The 24,752-nt window shown below is 37.4% G+C and overlaps 1 protein-coding gene across 2 annotated transcripts in view; it reads right to left on the bottom strand.

The window, feature by feature from the left end:
- ABCB1 (ATP binding cassette subfamily B member 1) overlaps positions 1 to 24,752 on the bottom strand; it is a 224,043-nt gene that overhangs the window by 83,790 nt on the left and 115,501 nt on the right. For both annotated transcript variants that reach the window (XM_023226643.2, XM_023226641.2), the window contains 3 exons: positions 24,303 to 24,376; positions 19,985 to 20,033; positions 4,511 to 4,691 (listed from right to left, as the gene is read on the bottom strand). In XM_023226643.2, coding sequence (XP_023082411.2) covers positions 4,511 to 4,691; positions 19,985 to 20,033; positions 24,303 to 24,376 — 304 coding nt within the window. The remainder of the gene's footprint in view (positions 1 to 4,510; positions 4,692 to 19,984; positions 20,034 to 24,302; positions 24,377 to 24,752) is intronic.

The following is a 24,752-nucleotide window of genomic DNA, read 5'->3' as shown; positions in this document are numbered from 1 at the left end:
CTTATGAAGGCGCTTTGTTTTGTGAATAGTTTTTCAATTTGGTGTTCCTGTAGGGATGGGGGTGGGGGCGATGATTTCTGGAGGCTTTTGTTTGGCTATCTTGTTCCATCTCCTCCTTACATTTTATTTTTTTAATCTTTTAAGTTTTAATAGAGACAAAGTCTCACTATTTTGCCCAGGCTAGCCTTGAACTTCTGACCTCAAGTGATCCTCCCCCCTCAGCCTCTCCAGTAGCTGGGACTTCAGGTATACACCACCACACCCAGCTTCTAGTCCTATTCTTTATGCCAAGATTTAGTGTCATTTCTTCAACTGCCTGGATGTCATTTTACATGCGCCCCACCTGCCATCTTCACAACACATTTAAAACCACAATCGCCTTTATCTAGGATCATTTCTGGATAGTGGCCAGTCTCATAAGGAAGATGAGAATTCACAGAATACTACAGAAATTCATCAGTGATTAAGCTTTGTTTACAAAAAAAGTGGTATGACAAAACCAGAGAGCTCCCTAGGCTCCAGTCATCAGAGATTTTAAGGCAAAGGCTGCACATATTCTACAATTAAACCAAAGATAGATGGGAGTGGCTGTCAGGAAATCTGGTCCATAAATAAAACAGCAGAACAAAAGCTGATATCTGTTAATTACGGTAAAGTATTGGGACAAGCAAACTTATGAGGGTTCTACTGCACCAACAAAGAAGGATCTGCTTACTCAAGAAGTTTTTAGAGCTGTCTAATTAGATCCTATGTTTAGTGTAAAAACCTCCAGGCTTTCAAGAGCCTTGGCAAATCCAAGTCCCCTTAAGCAAGGAATACTTCTCCAATAAGGAGGCTCTGGTATCTAGTCCACCCCCATGGACAGATAATGAGGTTCTGCCTAGGGAAGGGCAAAAAGAAGAAAGATCTGACAGTATCTGGGGCCCCAAGAATTTAGTAGGCTGGTTCTCCCTCCACAGGCATGACAGAGTATGTTTGCCCTCATCTCTAGGACAAGCATCAGAACCTTTGATGCTATTCCCCCCTTTCCAGGCAGCCTTGAGGGTCTCTGACAGTCTGAATCTGCAGACATGCAGATTAGTGATAGTGTAGTAAGTGTCCTAAAGTGAAAATCACAGTAAAGATAGCATGCTATCTTTAGAAAGGCATGCAAGGATACACAATGGTGGGGGGAGTGGAAATGAGGAGTGGCAGTGAAGGACAGTATTAATCTTACTTATTTAATCTTTATTTTAAAATGGTTTCACCTGTTACACAGAATATGTACATTTTGTGTAGGTGACAGATGCTGACCATACTTGGTTATCACCTCCTCTTGGAAGCCTCCCATGATTCCTCTATATGGAGTCAGGTGTCCTTTCTCTGTTTTTCCAATGCATTTTATTTATCTCTGTATTATATCACTAATCATATTCAACTGTATTTATTGGTTCACTTGTCCATCCCTCCCATTATATTAAGCTTCTCAAGAGTTAGGAATGATGAGGGCATGTACTATGACTGGCACACAGAATGCTCTAATACAAATTAACTGATGGATTGACTGAAGATAACAACCCCTCACTCAATACCCTAACTCACAGATTAGCAACCTTTTTCTATAAAGGGCCAGATAGTAAATATCTTAGGCTCTTCAGACCATATGGTTTGTACAACTACTCTACTGTGCCATTGTGGCATAGAAGCAGTCATAGGCTGCTTACATTCATAAAATGTAAATGAATAGGTGTAGCTACATTTCATTAAACTTTATTTACAGGTACTGAAATTTAAATTTCACACAATTTCCATGTGTCACAAAATATAATTTCTTCCTTTGATCTTTTTTCCAACGATTTGAAAATGTAAGATCCATTCTTAGTTTACAGGCTGTACAAAAAGAGGCAGCAGGCCAAATTAGCCCGGGGTCATAGTTTGAAGACACCTAACTTCCCTGAAAGGCATGACTGGTGATTCAGTAACCAAGGAAATGCTACTTAAAGGGGCGATTATTCACATCTATAATAGCTACTGAGTAACTCTGGGTATGTCTCAAACTTTCAACAACTATAAAAATTGAGGTAGTATCATAGAGTTTTGTAAAGAAAAATTATATAAGGAACCATATGATCTTTGCAAGTTATGTAATTTCATTTGTGAGGAACATGAAAGCCTGTTGATAGTAACTAGTATTTGTTGAGTACTTTTTGTGACTAGACTTTGTTCTGTGATTCTTCAATGAATGAATCCACTTAAATATCACAACCATCCTAAGAAATAGGTTCTATTGTTATCCAACTTAATAACTAAAGTATGAATAAATTCCCTAAACCTCAAAACTAAAAATTGGTAAGGGGTATGGTTTTTGAGCCAGGTAGTTCAACTCCAGAGTCTATTCTCTAACCACTAAATATACTACCTCTTAAGAGGATAACAAAAGTAAACTTTCAAATATTTCTCTAAGCTTTCTCTTTCCCATTCTCAAGATTAGAAGAGTGAGCTTAATGGGAATGACTGGCAAGGAGTGCAATGTGAACTACAATCTCAACTGGAAACTAGATATCTACGAAGATGGAAATCTAAATTACTGGCTGGCAAGCTGTGGTGATGTGGCCACTGTTTAGCCTAGGAGATTTTGATAGGCGTACAGACACATGGGCCTATCCAGAAAGGAGCTAGTCATCACACTAGATCATCACCTGTTTGGGAACTCATGCATACTATTAAGTAAGTAAGTGAGTTTACTATGTGTCTTAGTCCATTTGGGATGGTATAACAAAACACATAAACTGGGAGCTTACAAACAATAGAAATTTATTTCTCACAATTCTGAAGGCCGGGAAGCCATTAAAAAGTGAGCAAGATCTGAATGGACAGAGATGTACCCATTAGGTCTGCTGAGCCACCAGAGAGTGATGAAATATTTGATTCTTCCACTATGAAGCACTAAGAGAGCTAACACCACAGAATATTGCCCAATATAGCATGTATAGGAACAAATGAATTCAGAAAGCATTGAGGACTTCCTTTGGTGAATGGTGTAAAAGAAAGGTACCAGTTCAAAGGTGGTACAGCATCTTTCTGCAGGTTCCTTTGAATGCCACGAAAGAATGTAATAAATGCATAAGAATTTTATATAGCTCAAACATACAAAAATTTTTCTGGCCCAACCTATTACCTACATCTACAGAAGTGAATTAGTTCTACCTTAGGGTAAACAATGTACTTTTTAGGATCACAAAGTGGTTCCAAGGACCCACTGAAAAATATCAAAAGATCCATATACACCCGAGATTGGTATGAATATTTATGTGCATGTTTCTGGGGAAGTGACTCATTGCATTCATCAGAAACTTGAAAGCTCAAAAGTTGAAAGGTCCTTGTAAGCTAAGAGGTATCACTATATTTTCAAGTACATTCTCAAACAGGCATTTTCAACATTTGACCACCTGAGTGAAAACTGGATTGTAAGTTTTTGAGTAGCTTAGTTTAAATCAATCTAGGCTTAACCAGAGGTAACCTAGGAAACTCAGAGATATCAACCCATTCCTCCCCATCGAGAAAGAGAGAGAGAGAGAGACAGAGAGAATATGTATGTTACACCCAGATTATTTCTGTAGTCTATTCACTTTCCCACTTTCCTTGAGAGCTGTGTTACATCTGTTTTCTCTGTCTCTATCAGCCAATTGTCTTGCTTCCTACTTCACTGAGAAAACTAAAGTTATCAGGAGAAAACTTCCACAGAGTCTCACCTCCTCATCTACCCACCACTGGGTACTGACACTCAAATTTGCTTTTCCCACCTGTTATTGTCTTCCTCCACAGCACTGGATTCCATTCTTTCTCAAGGATATCACTCTAGCAAATCTCTTCCCTCTCTCATTCAAACATCACTTTCTCCTTTCTTTAGGATCATTTCCATTAACACACAAAACAAGCTACAAGCTATTATTTATCTTATCCTAAAATACACGCCCTCCCCAACACACACACAATTTTGCCCCACTTTTCCATTGCTGCATCTACTTCCAGAGAGCCCAATATATAACAATGTCCAAAACTAAATTTCTGACATTTATTGCTCAAATCCACTCTCCTTCTCCATTTCTCATTTCTGTTGAGAGTAACAGCATTCTCCCAGTTTCTAGGGCTAAAAACTTTAGAATCATCCTGAACTTTTCCTCTTACACCCATATTCAATCTGTTAGGAAATCTCACAACTGATTCCTACTTACCATTCAAGGTTCTAATTAAGTTCCTATATTTCTTCTTGAAGCTTTCCAGAATATTTCTGACTTCACAGAGCTCTCTCTTTTTCTACATATCTCTGCTGGCATTCAGTTGTGTGTTGTAACGCTTGTATATATTATCTTTTCTAACTCACTACAAATATGAATTATAGCTCAGACTGTCTGCCTCCTACAGGACTAAACACACTAATGTGTATTTAGTAAAGAATCCACAAACATCACTCTAAGTGCTTGTTTTTGTTGCAAGTTTCCAATAAAATTGGTACACAAACAATACTTACTTCTATTAGTCATGTTTCTATTAGTCATGTTTAACAGATCTCCTAAATTTCCTACATTTGCAAAGGTATCCGTCATTTCTCCAAACACCAGCATCATGAGAGGAAGTCCAGCTCCATGGATGATGGCAGCCAAAGTTCCCACCACCATATACAACTTGTCAAGCCAATTTGAATAGCGAAACTAAAAAGAGAGAAAAAAGAATAGCAGAGGAACAATTAGTACAGTTTCATGGATGATTTGCTTTCCTTTCAAAATATATCCAAAATCCAAACATTTTTCAGACTACTACTGATACTACCCTAGTCCAAGATACACTCTACCTTTGCTAAATTATTGCAATAGTCTAAGTAGAAATGGACATTTGATTCTTCCATTGAGTTCTGGCCTAATTCTTCACATTGGATTTGGTTTGTCTTCTTATATGAAGTCTAATGAGAAGGATGGGACATTTTGGGAAACTGCAAAAGTATTTAATGGTACTATAATATAGTATTTGTTGCTCTAGTTTCTAAGAATAGAAGCCACTTATCATCTCATGGGCAAAAACTTGAATGCCAAAGGCCCCTCTGAGGATACCATGGAGGAAACGTTGTGTTGCTTTAAGAAAGTGGTTTGGGTTAAAGACCTGCCACACAATGGAACTGGCACAAATGTAAAGTGATTTGAAGATAATTAGGCCTCAATAATGAGCAGAAAAAATGAGTCCAATGCATGCTTGTCAAGAAACATTTTTTCTGAGAAGACAGAATATGGCAATAATGAATGACCAGTGGAGATCTGCATAATCTCTTTAAATGTAGGCAGGTCACAGGAAGGAAAGAAAAGCTTCTCTGAACCCAAAAAGTTACAGGAAGAGGACACAGTTAAGAAGAACGGGCTCAGGGCCCCCTTGGGAAGTGATTAATACTGCTCCCCTATAACTCAGGGAACTAGCTAAGGATTGAAAGAAAACCAAAGGAAAGAAAAGAGAAACGGGATAAAGCCAGCTGTGGGTGTCTATGAATAAACCCCAGAGCAGAAGATTATCATGTGGATGGAAGATGTAGCTGTAGGCAACAGGTAGGCAACAGGTTTGTACTGCAGGGAGTAAACTGGGTAAAAAAAAATCATAGGCCTAGGCAGGAAATATAAACCAAAACAAAGATTAGGCAGCAAAAAGACATAGCCACAGACAGCAAGATTTTAGAACTTACGTATACTTCACAAGGGGATAGACATCAATCCTAAAGTTAGCTTACATGAATCTTACAGTAGCAGCTGGGGAATTTGGTACTGGACTGCTAAGTGGAGACATAAAGAATGGTTATTACCAGAAATGAATGGCAGTCCATAAAGCAGGAGATAAAAAGTAAAGTCAAATTATGAAATGATTAATGAAAATTAAGATATGGTGTAAAAAGAGTATCTAATAGATACTTAAGTATTTGCATTTACCCTTTTTCTAGCTCTTAAAATTGTAATCAAATGAGCTCAAGTTTGGGTTCATGGCATAACTTTCCATGTTATGTTATGGGTTGATGATCTAATAACATCATCATATTTACAGATTAAAACATTAATGGGAGAATCATGTTTTGGCATGTTGTTTCATATTTCATTGAAACACTGGCTAAATTTTGCACTATGTATTTTGTCTTAGATAAGAATTCATCTGCTTCCTTAAACACAAATTGAAAGAAATCAGGCACATTCCTCAGCCCTGGGCTCAACACAAACACCATATATCTCTCAATTTCCTGAGCCCAGTACAAACACGTTCCACCATATATCTCAACTTTAGAAAAACACCACCTGGAAAAATCCCTGATAAGGACACAGCCGTTTGTGGTTTTACTGAAAGCACAGGAACCAATAAAAAAACTGCTAAATGTATAACTTAAAATGTTACCAATTGTAATGCTGTAACCTAAAGAATTCCCTTGTTCCTCTGTAACCTTACAAGTCCTGTTTACATCGGGCTATAAAAAGCGAGCGCATGCATTGTTCGGGGCCCTCTTGTAAGCTGTGAAGCGGAGGGACCAAGTTTGAACTTGCAGTAAAAGATCCTTGCTGCTTGGCTTTGACTCTGGACTCTGGTGGTCTTCTTTGGGGAACAAACGGTCTGGGCATAACAAAATGAAGGGGAAGAGGTCTTCTTTTAGAGATTACATTAAAGTAGACAAAATATCAAACTCCTAAGTACAGGAAGAGAAGATAGTTGATATGAAAAAATTTCTACCATCACCACCAACACAGGACATTTTACCTCCAGAACTATCATGGCTATAATAAAAATAAGTGGATCATGAAAGTAAACATTTACTGAATGCTTATTCAATGACAGGTAAAATCCAGCGATAAATGCCAAAGATATAACCCCTGCCTTCAGAGAGACTAAAGAAAAACATATATGCAATACATACTCTGCATGCTTTGACAGCACAGTGTATAGAATAGACATAAAACTGAGTCAATCATCATTCCCCCCTTTGTGAAAAGGCTTCATATTTAAAAGAGGTGATGCTTCCTTCCAGCTTTGAAAGTTGACCAAGTGTTAGAAGAAAAAAAAAAAAAAGGCATTTAAACCAAAAAGAACAGTAAACTGAGACAGAAAAGAGTACAATGTGCTTATAAAAGACTGAGTCCCCTCAAGTTTGGGGTGTAAAGTGTGAAAACAGAAAGAAATAGCCGACTGATCAAAAGACACCCTTCACTGAGCTGGGAAAATTGGAATTATGTCTCTTAATCTTAGACTAGAAGGAAGGAGATTAAAGTGAGTACTAATTTTCCAGGAATAAAGACAGAAAATTGAAAGAGTTCAGAACCTCGTATTTCCTTTTGTATTTTTTAAAATTGTTTTTTGTTTATTTTAACTTTTAAGTTCAGGGGTACAAATGCAGGTTTGTTACATACGTAAACTTGTTTCACGGGGGGGTTGTTGTACAGATTATTTTGTCACCCAGGTATTAAGCCTAGTACCCATTAGTTATTTTTCCTGATCCTCTCCCTCCTCCCACACTCCACCCTCTGAAAAGCCCCAGTGTGTGTTGTTCCCCTCTATGTGTCCACGTGTTCCCATCATTTAGTTCCCACTTATAAGTGAGAACATGTGATGTTTGGTTTTCTGTTCCTGTATTAGTTCGCTAAGGATAATGGCCTCCAGCTCCAATCATGCCCTGCAAAGGAGATGATCTCGTTCCCTTTTATGGCTGCATGGTATTCAGTGCTCTTTATGTACTACATTTTCTTTATCCAGTCTATCATTGATGGCCATTTAGGTTGATTTCATGTCTTTGTTATTGTGAATAGTGCTGCAATGAACATACAATGCATGTGTCTTTATAATACAATGATTTATATTCCTTTGGATATATACCCAGTAATAGGTCAAATGGTATTTCTGTCTTTGGTCTTTGAGGAATCACCACACTGTCTTCCACAATGGCTGAACAGTGTATAAATGTTCCTTTTTCTCCACAACCTTGCCAGCATCTGTTATTTTTTTACTTTGTAATCACAGCCATTCTGACTGGTGTTAAATGGTTTCTCATAGTGGTTTTGATTTGCATTTCTCTAATGATCAGTGATGTTGAACTTTTTTTTATATGAATGTTGACCACATGTCTTTTAAGAAGTGTCTATTCATATCTTTTGTCCACCTTTTTATTGGGTTGTTTGTTTTTTCTCGTAAATTTGTTTAAGTTTCTTATAGATGCTAGAACGCCGTATTTCTTAGTGACGCGAAGCAAGATTGATTTCTAGAGAGAAGGGGGTGAGAAGGTTTGAAGAAAGTGGTAACATAATGCTGAGTAGAACAAAAGCCTCAGTCAAATGCCCTTGCTCTGTAGTTTATTAGGAAGGAGACTTTAGGGGAAACAAATCTTAACAACCTTGAGCCTCAGTTTTTGAATTTACAAAATGAGGAAAATATTCATACACACAGAAAGCCTTACATAGCTGTTATGAGGGTAAAAACGAGAATACAAGAAACTTTTGTTGAGCATACAATATACAAATATATGATATAAGCAGGTACTGTCACTGGTTTTGAAAATATAATGATTAACAAGACTTTTCAGTCTCATAAAGTCAAAGAGCAGGCAGACCAAAAAACGTTGTAGCACAGGTGAAATGTAAGATAGAAGTATAAACTAATTGTAATTGGAGACTTTTTTTAAAAAAAAGAAATGTGCCGGGCATGATGGCTCACGCCTGTAATCCCAACACTTTGGGAGGCTGAGGACAGAAGGATTGCTTGAGCCCAGGAGTTTGGTACAGCCTGGGCAACATAGGGATACCCTTTCTCTACAACAAATTTTAAAAACTGTCTGGGTGCGATGGCATGTGCCTGGGGTCCTAGCCACTCCAGAGGCTGGCGGGGGAGATCACTTAAGCCTGGGAGGTTGAAGCTGCAGTGAGCTGTGATCATGCCACTGTACTCCAGTCTGGGTGACAGAGTAAGACCTAAAAAAAGAAAGAGAGGCCGGGTGCGGTGGCTCAAGCCTGTAATCCCAGCACTTTGGGAGGCCGAGACGGGCAGATCATGAGGTCAGGAGATCGAGACCATCCTGGCTAACACGGTGAAACCCCGTCTCTACTAAAAAATACAAAAAACTAGCCAGGCGAGGTGGCGGGCGCCTGTAGTTCCAGCTACTCGGGAGGCTGAGGCAGGAGAATGGCATGAACCTGGGAGGTGGAGCTTGCAGTGAGCTGAGATCCGGCCACTTGCACTCCAGCCTGGGTGACAGAGCGAGACTCCGTCTCAAAAAAAAAAAAAAAAAGAAAGAAAGAGAGAGACAGAAAGAAAGAAAGAAAGAAAGAAAGAAAGAAAGAAAGAAAGAAAGAAAGAAAGAAAGAAAGGGAGGGAGGGAAAGAGAGAGAGAAAGAAAGCAAGCTTGATTAGATGCTAACAGGAAAGAGAGAGAAGATGAATCAGAATCACATAAAAGGCATGTTGATGAGTGCTGAATGCCAAAGATTGGGCTTACCAGGGCAAAGAAGTAGGAGGTACTGACAGGAGAGAGGTTTAGGTAACATTCAGCAGGTTAGATGGCAAACATGACTTGGATTTGAGAGGGAATTCATTCGTTCATTTATTCATTTAACATTCAAGGGATATGTGAATAGTTTCAAATATCTTTCAAATATTTGAAAGAACCCAATAAGCTCAGGCTTGGTTCTAGGTACTGATAACAACAGTGAGTAAGACAAGCTACCTGTCCTCACAAAGCATACATTCTAGTGCATATAGCAAAAGGGAGAATAGAGGTATTCAACATTCATTCAATATTTCAGTTCCTACGAAAGTTCCAGGCACTGTTCTAGGGCATTTGGAGTACAGTAGAGAACAAAATATATTAAAAAACTCCTGCCTCCATGAAGCCTACCTTCAGAGAGAAGACAAACACATAGAAAAGAAATCAGACAATGATAAATATTCAGAAGAAAAGCCATATATGGTATGACACAGAGATAGGCAGGGTCACCTGGCTTAGATTGGCTGGTCAGAGAATGTCTTTCTCAGGAAGTAACATCCATGATGAGACTTCAGTGACAGGAAGGATACAGTTCATCCTGTGATTATCTGGGGACAGTGCATTTTAGGTAGGAGGGGCCAATGCAAAGGTACTTGGGTAAAAACCAGCTTGCTGTGTCCCAAGGACCAAATAGAACGAACACTGTGGCACAGCAGAGTGAGGGAGAATATTTGTCTGCAGTAAAGTCAGAAATAACAGAGGTCAGATATGTAGGGCATTTTGTGATGACAGGAAGGAGTCTGGGTTTTACACTGAACTTCCTTTGTAAGCAGAAAGGAAAGCATTTAATGGTTCAAGGTAGGGACCAAAGTGGTATGATGTGGCTATTATGGGTAAATTTTTAGAAGAGCAAAAAGGAAGGAGGGATACTAGGAGATGAAAGAGCAGTTGAGAGAGTAAAGTCTTGACTAGGTGTGGTAGACAGAATAATTCTCCCCCCTCAGCCTGTCCAAATCCTAATCCCAGGAACCTGTGAATATATTTCCTTACATGATAAAAGGGACTTTACGGATTTAAAAGAGCTACAGATAGGGGATTACCCTGGATTATCTAGGAGGGCAAATGTAATCACAAGGGTTCTTTTTTTTTTTTTTTGAATTTACGCCTTCTTATTCTTTATTCAAACTGATTCTGTAGCCTTGTTTTTGTAAGTTTTGTCATTAGTTTTACATTGGGAAGGTTTATCTGATTTACGTTGTTTTATAATTATTATTTTTTAAATTTAGTGTTAGTCTAATATTCGCATTACATTAATTTAGTGCCCACCACTAGTTCTGTTTACTCAGCACTTCTCCATTCCCAGCATCTTCAATTCAGTTGCCCCCACTCCACCACCTGGAGATAACAGATACAATATATTTTGCCTTTAAAAATGTGTAGTTGGGAGAATCTTAATTCTTGCTTTCATAGCTTAGCAACATTTTGGCTGGAGATCTCTCTTGCCTGTGCTCTCCCTCTGTCTCCCCACTCCACTGATTATGTGAGAATGTCTAGAATGTATATACCACCACTGCTGCCACCAATACTTCTCCCAGGCAGTTTATTCTGTCCGTGTGAATTGCTAAAGAACTATGTCTTCTTGCAGTTCAGTAACCTAACCAGGATATGTACCAGTGTTGAGTATTACACATCATTTTGTTTTTCTCTTGGGATAATGTGCATTATTTATTTTAAGGAAAAAAGAATTACATTTTGTGTAGTTTGCAGTTTCATTTGTTCACGTCACTACCTCAGGAATACTTTATTTTTTTATTGAATAGTGTTTGATTTCTCCATATATTAGTTCCTTTCTTATTTGAAAAGTCTCTTTCTTTTTCTATATGCATGTATCCTGGTAGAAAGACATCAAATCAAGTCTTTCCACCATGTTAGTAACAACTTTCAGTCATGTAAGTTTTGTTCCCTTTTGTTTCTAATTTATCTTCTTGGTTGTTTTGGTCCTCAGATTGTTTTCATAGTGCTTAGTATTTCTTTTCATCCTGTTTTGTTGTTTTAACTCCTCGTTTATGAACACCTATTTTAGAGAACTCAATTTCTTATTAAGATATCCTATTTCATAGAGCACTTATATAAAATTGTCTTCTATTCCTGCAACTGTGATTTTTTTTTTTTTTTTTTACTCAGCTGGATTTCTTGTCCACATTTGTACATCATATTCCTTTCCTTTTTTAATTTTTGCTTATATTTTGTATTCCTAACCTGGCTGCATGAATGGCTTGAAATTTTTTCCATCTTGTTCCTGATTTCACAGGTTAAAAGAAACAATTTACTTGCTGTGATATAATGCGGTTGACTTCCTGACTGTAGTTCCACTGTTTCCTCCCCTAGTTCAGTGTTCGAAGTCTGAGTATTTTATGTTCTGTACACATCATGGGCTGATGATGTAGTACTTTTTTCTCACCTAAATACTTTGATAAGCTAACCTATTTTCTTTATGTGTCATATTGAAATAATATGTAATTTTCTTAGTTTTAGAATCAAACTATGGTTACTTTAATAATCAAAGAATTACTTAGGTTTCAAACGTTATTATTTTCTTCTATATGTTGATACTAGAAGGAGCATTATCTGTGAAAAGTCAAATATTCAAAGTGTAGCTTCCTTTGGATGGTAAAACACCATAATTATGAATCCAAGCTATTCAGTTCTCTTCCCAGGTCTGCTGCAACCTCATTGCATGACCTTAGGCAATTTACTTGACTGCCCTATATCTAATATTTGAACTTATGGATTACAAAGGCCTAAAAGATCTCGAAAGCTTTTGTTTTATATTAAATGTTAAAACTTTATAATCATTCTATACCATTTTCTTATGAATTTGGGAGTTACACCGTCTCGTATATTTAAAAATCATGATATAATAGCCAACAATGCAGAGTTAGCAATTTAACTTACAAATATCTTGCACACAGTTTTAAATGTATATATATATACTCACAGCTGTCTGGAACCTAAGCAAGAAAGCTATTATTATCCTTAGAGCAGTTACATGCTTTGAAGTAAGGCTTTCTACCCTTTAACTTCCTTGTGTATTAAACAGATATAATTATGTCTAACCCACAGTGTTGTGAGAATTAAATATGTCTAGCATATAGTAAGTATCAGATAAATGGCAACCACTAATATTAGTGTATTTTTTTAGCTATAATATTTCTGTTATTTTTATACATATAATTGCAGGGTTTTTTTAGGCAAGATAACTAAAAGCTGTAAAGGGTAAATGACTTGTAAAATGTGTGCAGCTATCAAAGGATAATGCTGGTATTTCAATCCAGGTGATTCACTTCAAACTTCACCATAATTAAATACTATGTGTTACATCTAATGAGCATGTATCACCACTTAGACATGTGTGAAGGTAGACAGAGCAGATGATCTTACATGTCCTAATTTGTTAGGTATGTGTGCCCTTCCAGGCTGTTTCTTCATCAGTTGAAACATTAGTCAGGATGATTCAAAATTTCAGAAGAGGGATTTGATACCCACAAAGATAATGCAGAGAAAAGGGGGTGGAGGAATGCCTTCTTTTTGGTTTCCAAGCTGTCGGAAGAGGGAAGATACGGTGGCCCTTGTTTCCTTGACAGCCCCCTTCTTTCTTAGTCAATACTTTAAATATTTAAATAATGATGGATTCGTATTTATTCAGTTATACTTATGAGAATAAGTCTACCTCACTGCAAATATATCAATAAATTGCAAAGAGGAATATCAGGGGAAAATTTGTTCTACTCTTCAATTACAATGCGATAAAATACATTTTCTTTTTGAGATATTACACCGCATTAAGCAAGTCCTTAGAGACTTACAAAGAGACTTAGACTCCCTTACAATAATAATGGGGGACTTCCAACACTCCACTGTCAACATTAGACAGATCAATGAGACAGAAAGTTAACAAGGATATCCAGGAATTGAACTCATCTCTGCACCAAGCAAACCTAAGAGACATCTATAGAACTCTCCACCCCAAATCAACAGAATATACATTCTTCTCAGCACCACATCACACTTATTCCAAAATTGACCACATAATTGGAAGTAAAGCACTCCTCAGCAAATGTACAAGAACAGAAATTATAACAAACTGTCTCTCAGACCACAGTGCAATCAAACTAGAACTCAGGACGAAGAAACTCAATCAAAACCGCTCAACTACATGGAAACTGAATAACCTGCTCCTGAATGACTACTGGGTACATAACGAAATGAAGGCAGAAATAAAGATGTTCTTTGAAACCAATGAGAACAAAGATACAACTTACCAGAATCTCTGGGACACATTTAAAGCAGTGTGTAGAGGGAAATTTATAGCACTAAATGCCCACAAGAGAAAGCTGGAAAGATCTAAAATTGATACTCTAACATCACAATTAAAAGAACTAGAGAGGCAAGAGCAAACACATTCAAAAGCTAGCAGAAGGCAAGAAATAACTAAGATCAGAGCAGAACTGAAGGAGATAGAAACACAAAAAACCCTCCAAAAAATCAATGAATCCAGGAGTTGGTTTTTTGAAAAGATCAACAAAATTGACAGACCGCTAGCAAGACTAATAAAGAAGAAAAGAGAGAAGAATCAAATAGACACAATAAAAAATGATAAAGGGGATATCACCACTGACCCCACAGAAATACAAACTACCATCAGAGAATACTATAAACACATCTACGCAAATCAACTAGAAAATCTAGAAGAAATGGATAATTTCCTGGACACTTACACTCTCCCAAGACTAAACCAGGAAGAAGTTGAATCCCTAAATAGACCAATAGCAGGCTCTGAAATTGAGGCAATAATTAATAGCCTACCAATCAAAAAAAGTCCAGGACCAGATGGATTCACAGCTGAATTCTACCAGAGGTACAAGGAGGAGCTGGTACCATTCCTTCTGAAACTATTCTAATCAATAGAAAAAGAGGGAATCCTCCCTAACTCATTTTATGAGGCCAACATCATCCTGATACCAAAGCCTGGCAGAGACACAACAAAAAAAGAGAATTTTAGACCAATATCCCTGATGAACATCGATGCAAAAATCCTCAATAAAATACTGGCAAATCGGATTCAGCAGCACATCAAAAAGCTTATCCACCATGATCAAGTGGGCTTCATCCCTGGGATGCAAGGCTGGTTCAACAATCACAAATCAATAAACGTAATCCAGCATATAAACAGAACCAAAGACAAGAACCACATGATTATCTCAATAGATGCAGAAAAGGCTTTTGACAAAATTCAACAGCCCTTCATGCTAAAAACGCTCAATAAATTCGGTATTGATGGAACGTACCTCAAAATAATAAGAGCTATTTATGACAAACCCACAGCTAATATCATACTGAATGGGCAAAAACTGGAAAAATTCCCTTTGAAATCTGGCACAAGACAGGGATGCCCTCTCTCACCACTCCTATTCAACATAGTGTTGGAAGTTCTGGCTAGGGCAATCAGGCAAGAGAAAGAAATCAAGGGTATTCAGTTAGGAAAAGAAGAAGTCAAATTGTCCCTGTCTGCAGATGACACGATTGTATATTTACAAGGGTTCTTATAAGAGGGAGGAGGGGGCCTGAAGTCAGTAGGAGATGTGATGAATGAAGTAAGAGGTCGGGGTGATGCAAGGAAGGGTCTGTGAGTCCAGAAATGCAAGTGTCCTCTAGAAGCTGAAAAGGGGAAGGAAACAAAGCTTCCAGAAGAAATGCAATCCTGCTGATACCTTGACTTTAGCCCAGCAAAACATTCGATTCCAGAATAGTAAGATAATAAACTTGTGTTGTTTTAAGCCACTAAGTGAGTGCTATTTTCCTACAACAGCAATAGGAAATGAATGCACAATGTCAAAAGAGGGATGATAAAGAGGCAGGGCAGAGCTGGAAGAAATCACGGGTTGTGGTCAAAGACTAATACACGTGTGTGTGTGTTTATACCTTCGTAGAGGAAAGCCCACCCAAACAATAAGCCCAAGATCCTGTCCACACGTGTAATTTACTAAGGTACTAAAGTAATTTATGAGGCACGGTTGTTGGAACTGAAGAAGTCAGAGAATGTTGAGCCTTGTTTGTAAGGTTACCAAAATACTCAAAAGAGTAACAGGAACAAGGTGAAAGAAGTAGAAGCAATCAAATGACAAAGTCCTCAAGGAATGGGGGTGGGGGTGTAATTCGAGGATACCGCTGAAAATAGATAGAAGATAGTATAATTACGCAGTGAAACTCAAATAACAAAGGAATTTGCATGAGAATAAAAAATAATTTGAAAATGGCTTTGTGGAACTATAGGAATGTCCACATCATCTCTGACTCCTGTGATAAGGAGTTGAGGAACTCTAACTTCACAGGTGAGGGTAACACAAGAAAAAGCCTGACACAAGAAAAAGAGAAAAGCCCAACACAAGAAAAAGAACTGGAGGAAAATCAGCAAACCATGACATAACAGAAGCAAATACAAAAAATATAGGAGACAGTCTAAGTGCTGCTGAGAGATCAAGATAGAATTTTAAAATGTCCACTGAACATTGAGGGAGGCAGGAACAGGAGCCAAACTTCAATAGGTTGAGAACTAAGCGAATGGTGAAATCAAGACAGAACGCAAAGGCCACTTTTGTGTGTGAAGGGAGCTGGCAGGGGTGGCTCCATGAAGGGCATCAGTAAGATCACAGTGCCTTGATGTGTCAATGCCAATGGGACAGACCCAGTTGAGAGGGAGAGATAGAAGATACAGAAGAGAGTAAGTGGTAATAATGACGTAAGGTCCCTGAGAAGGCAGAGGAGATAGGAGCCAAAGTATAAGTGATTAGTCTTAAGATTAAAACTCTGTCATGACTGGAAAGTTGGAGGAGGAAACAGATTCAGATACAGGTAGGTTTATATGATTATTGCAGCTGTGAAGATCAAGGAGTGGTTTCCATATAACCATAAAAGTTACCCAAGTTGGTTGGAGGACCAAAGTGGAAAGGGAGACACCGAGCCAGGTAGCATAGTCTTGGATGATCAGATGGTCAGAAGATCGAAAGATAGCAGCAATAAAGAACTCTTCAATTCCAGAGAGATGAGTTTAACCAATCATAAATGATTACAGTTGTTAAAAGCAACTGGCCATATCTGAGTCTACCCTACTTACTAGGTATGCAACCCTGTGATTTTTGAATGCGTTACTTAACTTCTCTGAGTCTGTTTCTTCATCTGGAACATAAGAATAACACAAGTTTCTAAATTGCGGGACTTATGTCCCTATATGAAGATTATGTCATGCAATAAACTTAGGGTCCTTAACAAATGCCTGGTACAAAAGAAACACTTAACATTGTTAGGTATCATCTATTTAGAAAAAAATTAATGTTTCCATAAGACACACATAATAGAAAGCTCAGAGTTCAACCTACAGTGCACAATTCTTGCAAGAATATATAATCTTTTTTTTTTTTTTTGTGATAGCGTCTCATTCTGTCACCCAGGCTAGAGTGCAATGGCACAATCTTGGCTCACTGCATCTTCATCTCCTGGGTTCAAGTGATCCTCCCACCTCAGCCTCACGAGTAGCTGAGACTACAGGCATGTGCCACCATGCCCAGCTAGTTTTCGTACTTTTCACATAGACAGGGTTTTGCCATGCACCCAGTCTGGTCTTGAACTTCAGGGCTCAAGTGATCCACCAACTTTAGCCTTCCAAAGTGCTGGGATTACAGGCGTGAGGCACAGCACCTGACCAAGAGTGTATAATCTTTAAGAAGTTCATTATGTGTAGAAACTGCAGCCCAACTTTTATTTTTCTTGCTCTATGTGTCGCATTTCCTCACTTGCTTTAGATTTTATTCTACTTTTGTGTTTCTGTAAATGGTGAAACAAGGTCTGATATAAATTTAAAAGGCTAGTATAAAATTTTGAATGTATTCCTTACTTCTTTCATCACTTTTTTAAGATTACTAAAAAGTCTCATAGTGGAAATAAATTAACAGACATTGTGTGCAGACAAGAGCTGACACAGCAGCTCTGAGGCCGCTATGTTTAGAAAGGCCTGTATACAAACATTGGCGCTTGGCTGGAACTTGGATTTGGGGAGGATTACCACCATTCTAACTGATAAGTATGGCCAAACTATCTGTACAAACAATATGGTTCTTCCCTCTGCAGTTCTGCCTTCCTTCTATGAGTCTGAAATTTTGGTGCAAGGTGGGTGCCTACATGATCAGCGCCTAATAAAATTCTTGGGCACTGAGTCTCTAATGAGCTTCTCTGATAAATAGCATTCCACAAGTGCTGTCTCAACTCATTGCTTGGGGAAATTCAGTGTCCCCTGTGACTCCGTTAGGAGAGAACTCTAGGAGCTTGCACCTGGTTTCTTCTGAACTTCTCACCACTCACCTTTTGCCATTGCTGATTTTGCCTTGTATCCTTTTGTTGCAATAAATCTTAGCCATAAGTCCTTTGAGTCCTCCTAGTGTGAATCATTGAAGTTGGGCTTCTTGGAAACCCTGAACACACAATGTTTTTGTCTTCACTGAAAACTATTATTAATAAGCAATGCCAGTGACATCACCGATATATTGTTAAACTTTTATTATGTTCTTGTGTTTGTAAGTTTTATAATGAAGTTACATTCAATGTTTTCCATGTCGACATTTCAGGAAACAGATGTGAGGAAAAACTATCTGCGTAGTAGAGTACTTCATCAACAGCCTTGGAATATATTCTCTCTATCCTGGCCCCATTGTGCATCCTCAGACAAGTGAACATGTCTGGCCCCAGTTTCTTCACGTGTAAAATTGGAATAATAATAGTATCTATCTCAAAAGGAGTTGTAAGGATTAAATGAGATACTTAGGACAATGCTTGGCACATAGTGCTTTATGTGTGCTAATACTACTACCTTATATTAAAGCTCCATATTTTTATTCTTTCGTGCCTTAAAATGAATTGAGTATTGATAACATTGCCTCTATATAGTAGGTCTGTTAAATTTTCTAAAATATAAGACTACTAAGGTTTAAAAAAATTTAACTACAAATAATAAAAACTGAAAGTCTCAAAGTCACAGCACTGAAATCCTGGGGATAAATACAACTTTAACCTAAATGCTTCTTTCCATACAACAAATTAACAGTGAAAACTGTCACTTGGTTACTCAAGTAGTCTGAGAATGACTCAAGTACATAGTCTTATCTCACCAAAATTCCAAAGGGCATAGAGATAGAAAAAAAGCAGGAGTCATGATAAGAGCAACAGAAGCACAGGGAGACAAAGATCACATAAGGGAACCATGAAGTCCTCAGTATAAAAGTCATATGAGTGTTTTTTTCCTACCTACAACTACTTTGTAGTCAACTTATTAAAATCTATTTTACAAGATTTTATCCATTGAATCTATCCATTCCCTTACCTTAAAAAAATTGCTGTTACGACTGAATTATAAAGCATGTGCTGTTAGACTTAATTGGTTTAGCAGTCTTCCAGGTTCTAATCTCTGGAATCTTTCACCTAACAGTTCACCTAAAATTGTACTCTTAGAAAAAAGGAAGAATCCAGGTAGATAAGAGGTCATTAACTAGGTGGGGCACACAGTGGCTTACACCTGTAATCCCAGCACTTTGGGAGGTCAAGGCAGGCGGATCGCTTGAGATCAGGAGTTCAAGGCCAGCCTGGGCAACATAGTGAGACCTTGTCTCTACAAGAAATACAAAAGTTAGCTGGGTATGACGGTGCACACCTATGGTCCCAGGTACTTGCAGGGCTGAGGTGAGAGGATCGGTTGAGGCTGGGAGGCGGAGGTTGCAGTGAGCCAAGATCATGACACTGAGGTCATCAACCAACCACACCTATATGATACCTGTCTGATTTCAAGCGTGATTAAAGAAAAGCTTCTAAAAAACCACTATGCAACCAGAAAATGAAATAAAGAGTTACAATAAGGTTTTCGAATTCTAGATTTTCATCCATTTAGCACAGGGGAACAATGGCATATGACATATTTGAAATCATAGTAATAAATAATCAATTGCTACCTTTTATTGTTAGAAATGGATTTTGAACTAATATTTGCAATGAACTAACCTAAATGGCCTAAAGTTTGCATAGTAATAAATAATACATTGCTGCCTTTTATTGATAGCAATGGACTTTGACCTAAAAAACCTGCCAGAATTTCAGAGCCATTAAAGACAGCATTCTATGTGATTGGTTATCTCTATGCAGATGGGAGAGGTACTTGTGTAAATAATGAATCACTGGCAACATAATTCATTAGAAGAATTGAAATCTAAGTTAGGAATGGTGGCTGTAGATTAGTAATATACATAGCAAGTTATGATTAGCATTCTCCTGAAAATAAGCCAAATCAACCAATTTATTTTGCTTCTCCATTAACATACCCTGTAAGAAAATCTTACATCAGATGAAATATCTCTTTTCCATGTAAGGAGATGTCAAATTTCCAAAGTATTTTGAATAGTTCATAAATTCAAAACTCACCATTGAAAATACACTGACAGTTGGTTTCTTTTCCTTCTTATCTTTTTCACTGCAAAACAGCAATGGAATTACATAAAACTTTAGAAATTACATAATTTATAAATTATCCAAATTAATATAGAATGTATATTTAATGACAAATAGGATGAAGAAATATGTCTATATTATACAGTTAAAAAACAGGATAATAATAGTATAACCCCATTTATAATGTTTAAGTATGTTTACATATATCTTAGAATCTACATATGTGGTTATCACTGAGTGTTGGAATCTCTCTAAAAATATTTTCTTCCTTGTGCCTTTGATATTTTCTGATTTGCTATGATGAATTCATACATACACCCATTGCAATTAGAAAAATATACATACTGAAAAGTTACCTGTTTTTATTCTAATTAGAAAATCATTCATCTTTCCCCTTAATTATGAATCCCCTTAATTGTCATTTGAATAATGATGGCAGTAGATATTTTATCCATCTACTACCTAGATATTATTCTTAATCATTCCCTTTCTACTGAAGTGTAGTGGCAATTAGATGCTGGACATAACTAGCCTAAGAAGAAAATTAAATTACTCTTTATGAGCAAATCTAATTGTGAAAAAAATGTCTGGAGCCCTAAATGGACCATTATGAAATAAATGCACTCTAGAAAGTTATGGTAAAAAATGATGCTCTATAAATTGTCAAAAAGTTGTCCTTAGGCATAAGGTCAACTATTATTTTGAGCCCAGATACAAATGAATCTAACTATGTAGCCCATTTTCTACTCTGTGTAACTGCCACCTAGGATGTGAAAGCAAACCAACCGTAAGAAATCTGCCTCATCTGTATTTTTGTAGGTATAAAAGAAAAAATATTTTAGAAAAGATTTGTGTTATTTTTTACACAGTTTTTAAGTTCATAAGGTAAAGTCATCTTTGTCTTTGTTCTTTACACTAAGTGAGGTCAAAAGAGGTGAGGAGATTTCTAAAGAAAAAAATCCAGAGTTTACCCATTTGGCTTTGGAGTAATGTTAGACAGACATAAAACACACAAACATAACTCTTCAGGTTTGGTCCCACCCAATTCCCAGTAAAGGCATGGTTTCAGTATCCCTGGAACCAGGATGAAAGGAGAAAAATAGCCATAAATAGTTGAGTTTTAGCTCTAAGCTTTTTATTTATTTTTTTGTTCTCTAAAACTGCTGCTACTCTGGAGAAGTTATAACGTTCCAGGCACTGGCTAAGTAAGCACTTCCTACACACAATTCCTAAACAATTCTATGAGGAAGACACATTTTTGTTATTTTAGAGATATAGAGGAGTGAGAAGAGTTAACTTGTCCAAGGTCCACAGCTATAACTAAGCCAATATTTAAATGCCGAGTCTGTTCCCTGACCACCAAACTATAAGGTGCAACTTCAGATTTCTGAGATACTGCATCACACTAAAATGCACTTTCACACAAACTCTCACCCCTACTAGATTACGTACTTAATCCCATTAGCACAAAACACAGTGCTTAGAAAGACAAGTCATTCATCAAATACCATTTTAGGAAAGAACCTTTGCTAATAGACATATTCCAAATAGCACTATTATCCCAGCATTACCTACTACCAAAGCCACATGCTTCTTTACAATCCCATGTTAAAATAAATTTAAATCAATGGCAATGAACACAATTTAATAAGAACTACTTATCTAAAATATAATCTCTAATTTGAAAAGTCTGTAGACCATTATAGAACCAATAATAGAAATATGTGAAAGATCAATTTTCTTTACTGTTTCCGTTCACATACCCTCAATATTTCTTAGTTAAATCTACCTAAATGTTTGTATAAGTACATAATTCTTTAAGCTATCAAGTTTTCAAAAATAAAAAGTTAAAAACAAAAAGTGGAATACCTATCCTTCACTCTATGGAGCTTTTTTCATGGTTTACATGAACATTTTTGTTACAAAAATTTCCAATTTCAATCACATGTTCTCCTACCATTATCACATCTAAGAAAAGTGATTACAATTTTTATATTGGCTAATATCCAATGCACCTTAAAATCTCCCAAGAATGTTTTCCATAGGAATTTTTCCTTGTTGAATATCTAGGTTGTTTTTGTTTTGTTTTGTAATGTTCACACACTACATTTGGTAGTTATATCTCTTTAGTCTCTCTTAATCTAGAAGTCCTCCTTTCATTTTTTTAACATTGGCTTTTGTAAAGGAATAAGAAGAGCTGTCTTATAGAATGTCCCACATCTTGAGTATACCTGTATCAAACTGAATACAAATGGGAGGTGCAATAAATGTAAAATACACATCAAACAGGAGATTTAGCATAAAAGGGAATGTAAACTATCTTATTAGTCATTTTGATTATATGTAGAAAATCCAATCTTTTGGACATATTGAGTTCTATAAAATATATTTACAAAATTAGTTTTATCTTTTCATTTTTAGTTTTTACTGTTGCTATTAGAAAATTTTAAATTACAAATGTGACTCACATGATAAATTATTGGATAGTCACAGTCTACAAGTTTAATTGTATTCAGACTAAATGTTTTTGCAGATATATTAGCATTTGCTAGGTGATGTTGTTTATTCAAAATCCAAGTGATGAGTCATTTACTACAGTCTATTCTACAATGAGTGATAACAGGTCTCATCACTTGGTTAAGGTGCTAACTGCAAAATCTTTAATTGGAAAAGCACATTTTCCTTCCAATTAGTAAACATTTTGAAGAAAATTCTTACAACTTTTTTCTGATGGTTTAGAGTTCATTGCCAATCCTTGCGTGAATCTATTACAATAATGGAAGTTTCACAATAATAGTTGGAATTTTTCTGTAAGGATCATTGCTTTATTTTCTCTACCTCTCACAGTTCCCTCCTCTCAGAATATTAAGGCTTCAACAGTAGCATTCAGTATCTCAAAATCGATTACAGTTATGCTGTTCTTTGATGCTCAAATTGTCCCAGAGTTGGCCATTAGAAGCCCCTTCCAGACAGCTCGAGTATGCTTTTGACTACTCCATTAAACTCCACTTCCTTATTTTCAGGTAACACAAGATACTCCAGGTTCATTTTCTATTTTTCCTGTCCCAGACCTGGCTGAAATTAGCTATTGAGGTGTTCATTTCTTTAGGGAGGAATGGTATTTAGAAACCAGTATCTGGTACTAACAGTGCTTGTTACTCTCCCTTTCAGTGGGGTGAAAATGAACTATTAAAAAATTATGAATTCATATTGAAATTTCCAATGCAAACTTAACATTATTTTTTAAAATGTATTTAATTTCCACATTTGTATTTTTTCTCTTACACTGAAAAGTTTGGTTTCTTATAATATTAATATGTTTACTAACTTATAATTTACATTATAGTTTCTAATATTAATAAATTTACTAATTTATCTTACAATTTACTAACAATGAATCTATGGAGTGAAGTTTTAAATTTTCTATAATGGCAGAGCACCATGATCAAAATTTACTCTAAATAATTATTTTCCCTATGTGATTACATTACCAATATTATATACAGATATGTATTGCCAGTTAAAATAAAAACAACCTAAATGTACTTTTGACCTTCTGTCCCATCAGCCAGGCCACAAACACGCGATGTTTACATAGCCATTTACCGGAAGCAAGAGCCTGGACCACATAGCAGATCACCAGCAGCATATGGCTCACGTGTGGGCGACCAGCACCACTTGAAAAGCAGAAGTTCACAGGACAGAAACACGTATGAGTATCCGCCTGTCTGGGGCAGGAAAGCTGAGGAAGAGGCATACCACGACTAAGGGAAAGAGTGCGGGAAGGGTAAAAGGATGGAATGAAAAGAGGTTGGTGAATGGCTAAGAACGGCTGGATAGGACAAATAAGTTCCAATGTTCGACAGCAGACGAGGGTGACTATAGTTAGCAATATATTGTATATTTCAAAGTAGCTAGAAGAGAGGACTTAAAATGTTATCAACACATAGAAATGAAATATACCCAAGGTGATGGACCCTCCGAACACCTGGACTTGATCATTACACATTCTGTGCATGTCAAAAAATGCTTCCATGTACCCTATTTCATAAATATGTAAAATATTATGTATAATTAAAAGAAAGAACAAAAAAGACAGGGAAAATGCATATGCTGTGCTCCATGCAGTCAACAAACTTCTGCTCTAAGCAGGGAAATGATTCCAAAGGCTGGCTTGCGTTTCTTAAAATAAAAATAATTAAAAACAACAACAATATGTCATTTATGTCAGAGCTGGAGGCTCTGAAATAAATCACTCAAATATGTAAACTATGAAAATGAAACTAGCTACCTTTTACTGTTCAGTTTATAAAAGTTCTTCTTCCCTGCTCCTCCACTGCGGTCCCCTTCAAGATCCATCCCGACCTGAGAAGAAAGTGCAGCTCATTAACCAAATGCAGGACCCTCAAGCGCGCCGGAGGTGAGACTAACCTCTAGTACCCCGCCGAACCCCAGAGAGCAGTAAGAGGGAGCGCTTGCCGTGATGCTACAGCTGTTCTGGCTGCGATGGGCACGGCAGGGGCTTTCCTGTGCGCAGGGTCTCCAGCACCTCCACGCAGGCAGAGTTGGGGGTCTGGCAGCGAGTTCTGGACTTTGCCCGCCGCCAGCGCGGTTCTCCCTCCCGGTTCCCGTCGCCGCGGACGATGCTGCCTCCCACCCACCCCCCGCGGGCTCAGAGACCAGGTCCCCTCACCGCGCGGGCTCTGCGCGCTCCGGGCAACATGGTCCAGTGCTACTACGC

This window comes from Piliocolobus tephrosceles, chromosome 8 (assembly GCF_002776525.5).
Source record: "Piliocolobus tephrosceles isolate RC106 chromosome 8, ASM277652v3, whole genome shotgun sequence".
Classification (NCBI taxonomy): Eukaryota; Metazoa; Chordata; class Mammalia; order Primates; family Cercopithecidae; genus Piliocolobus; species Piliocolobus tephrosceles.
Note: the sequence above shows the minus strand (reverse complement) of the source record. Positions and strands in the feature narration are given on the sequence as shown.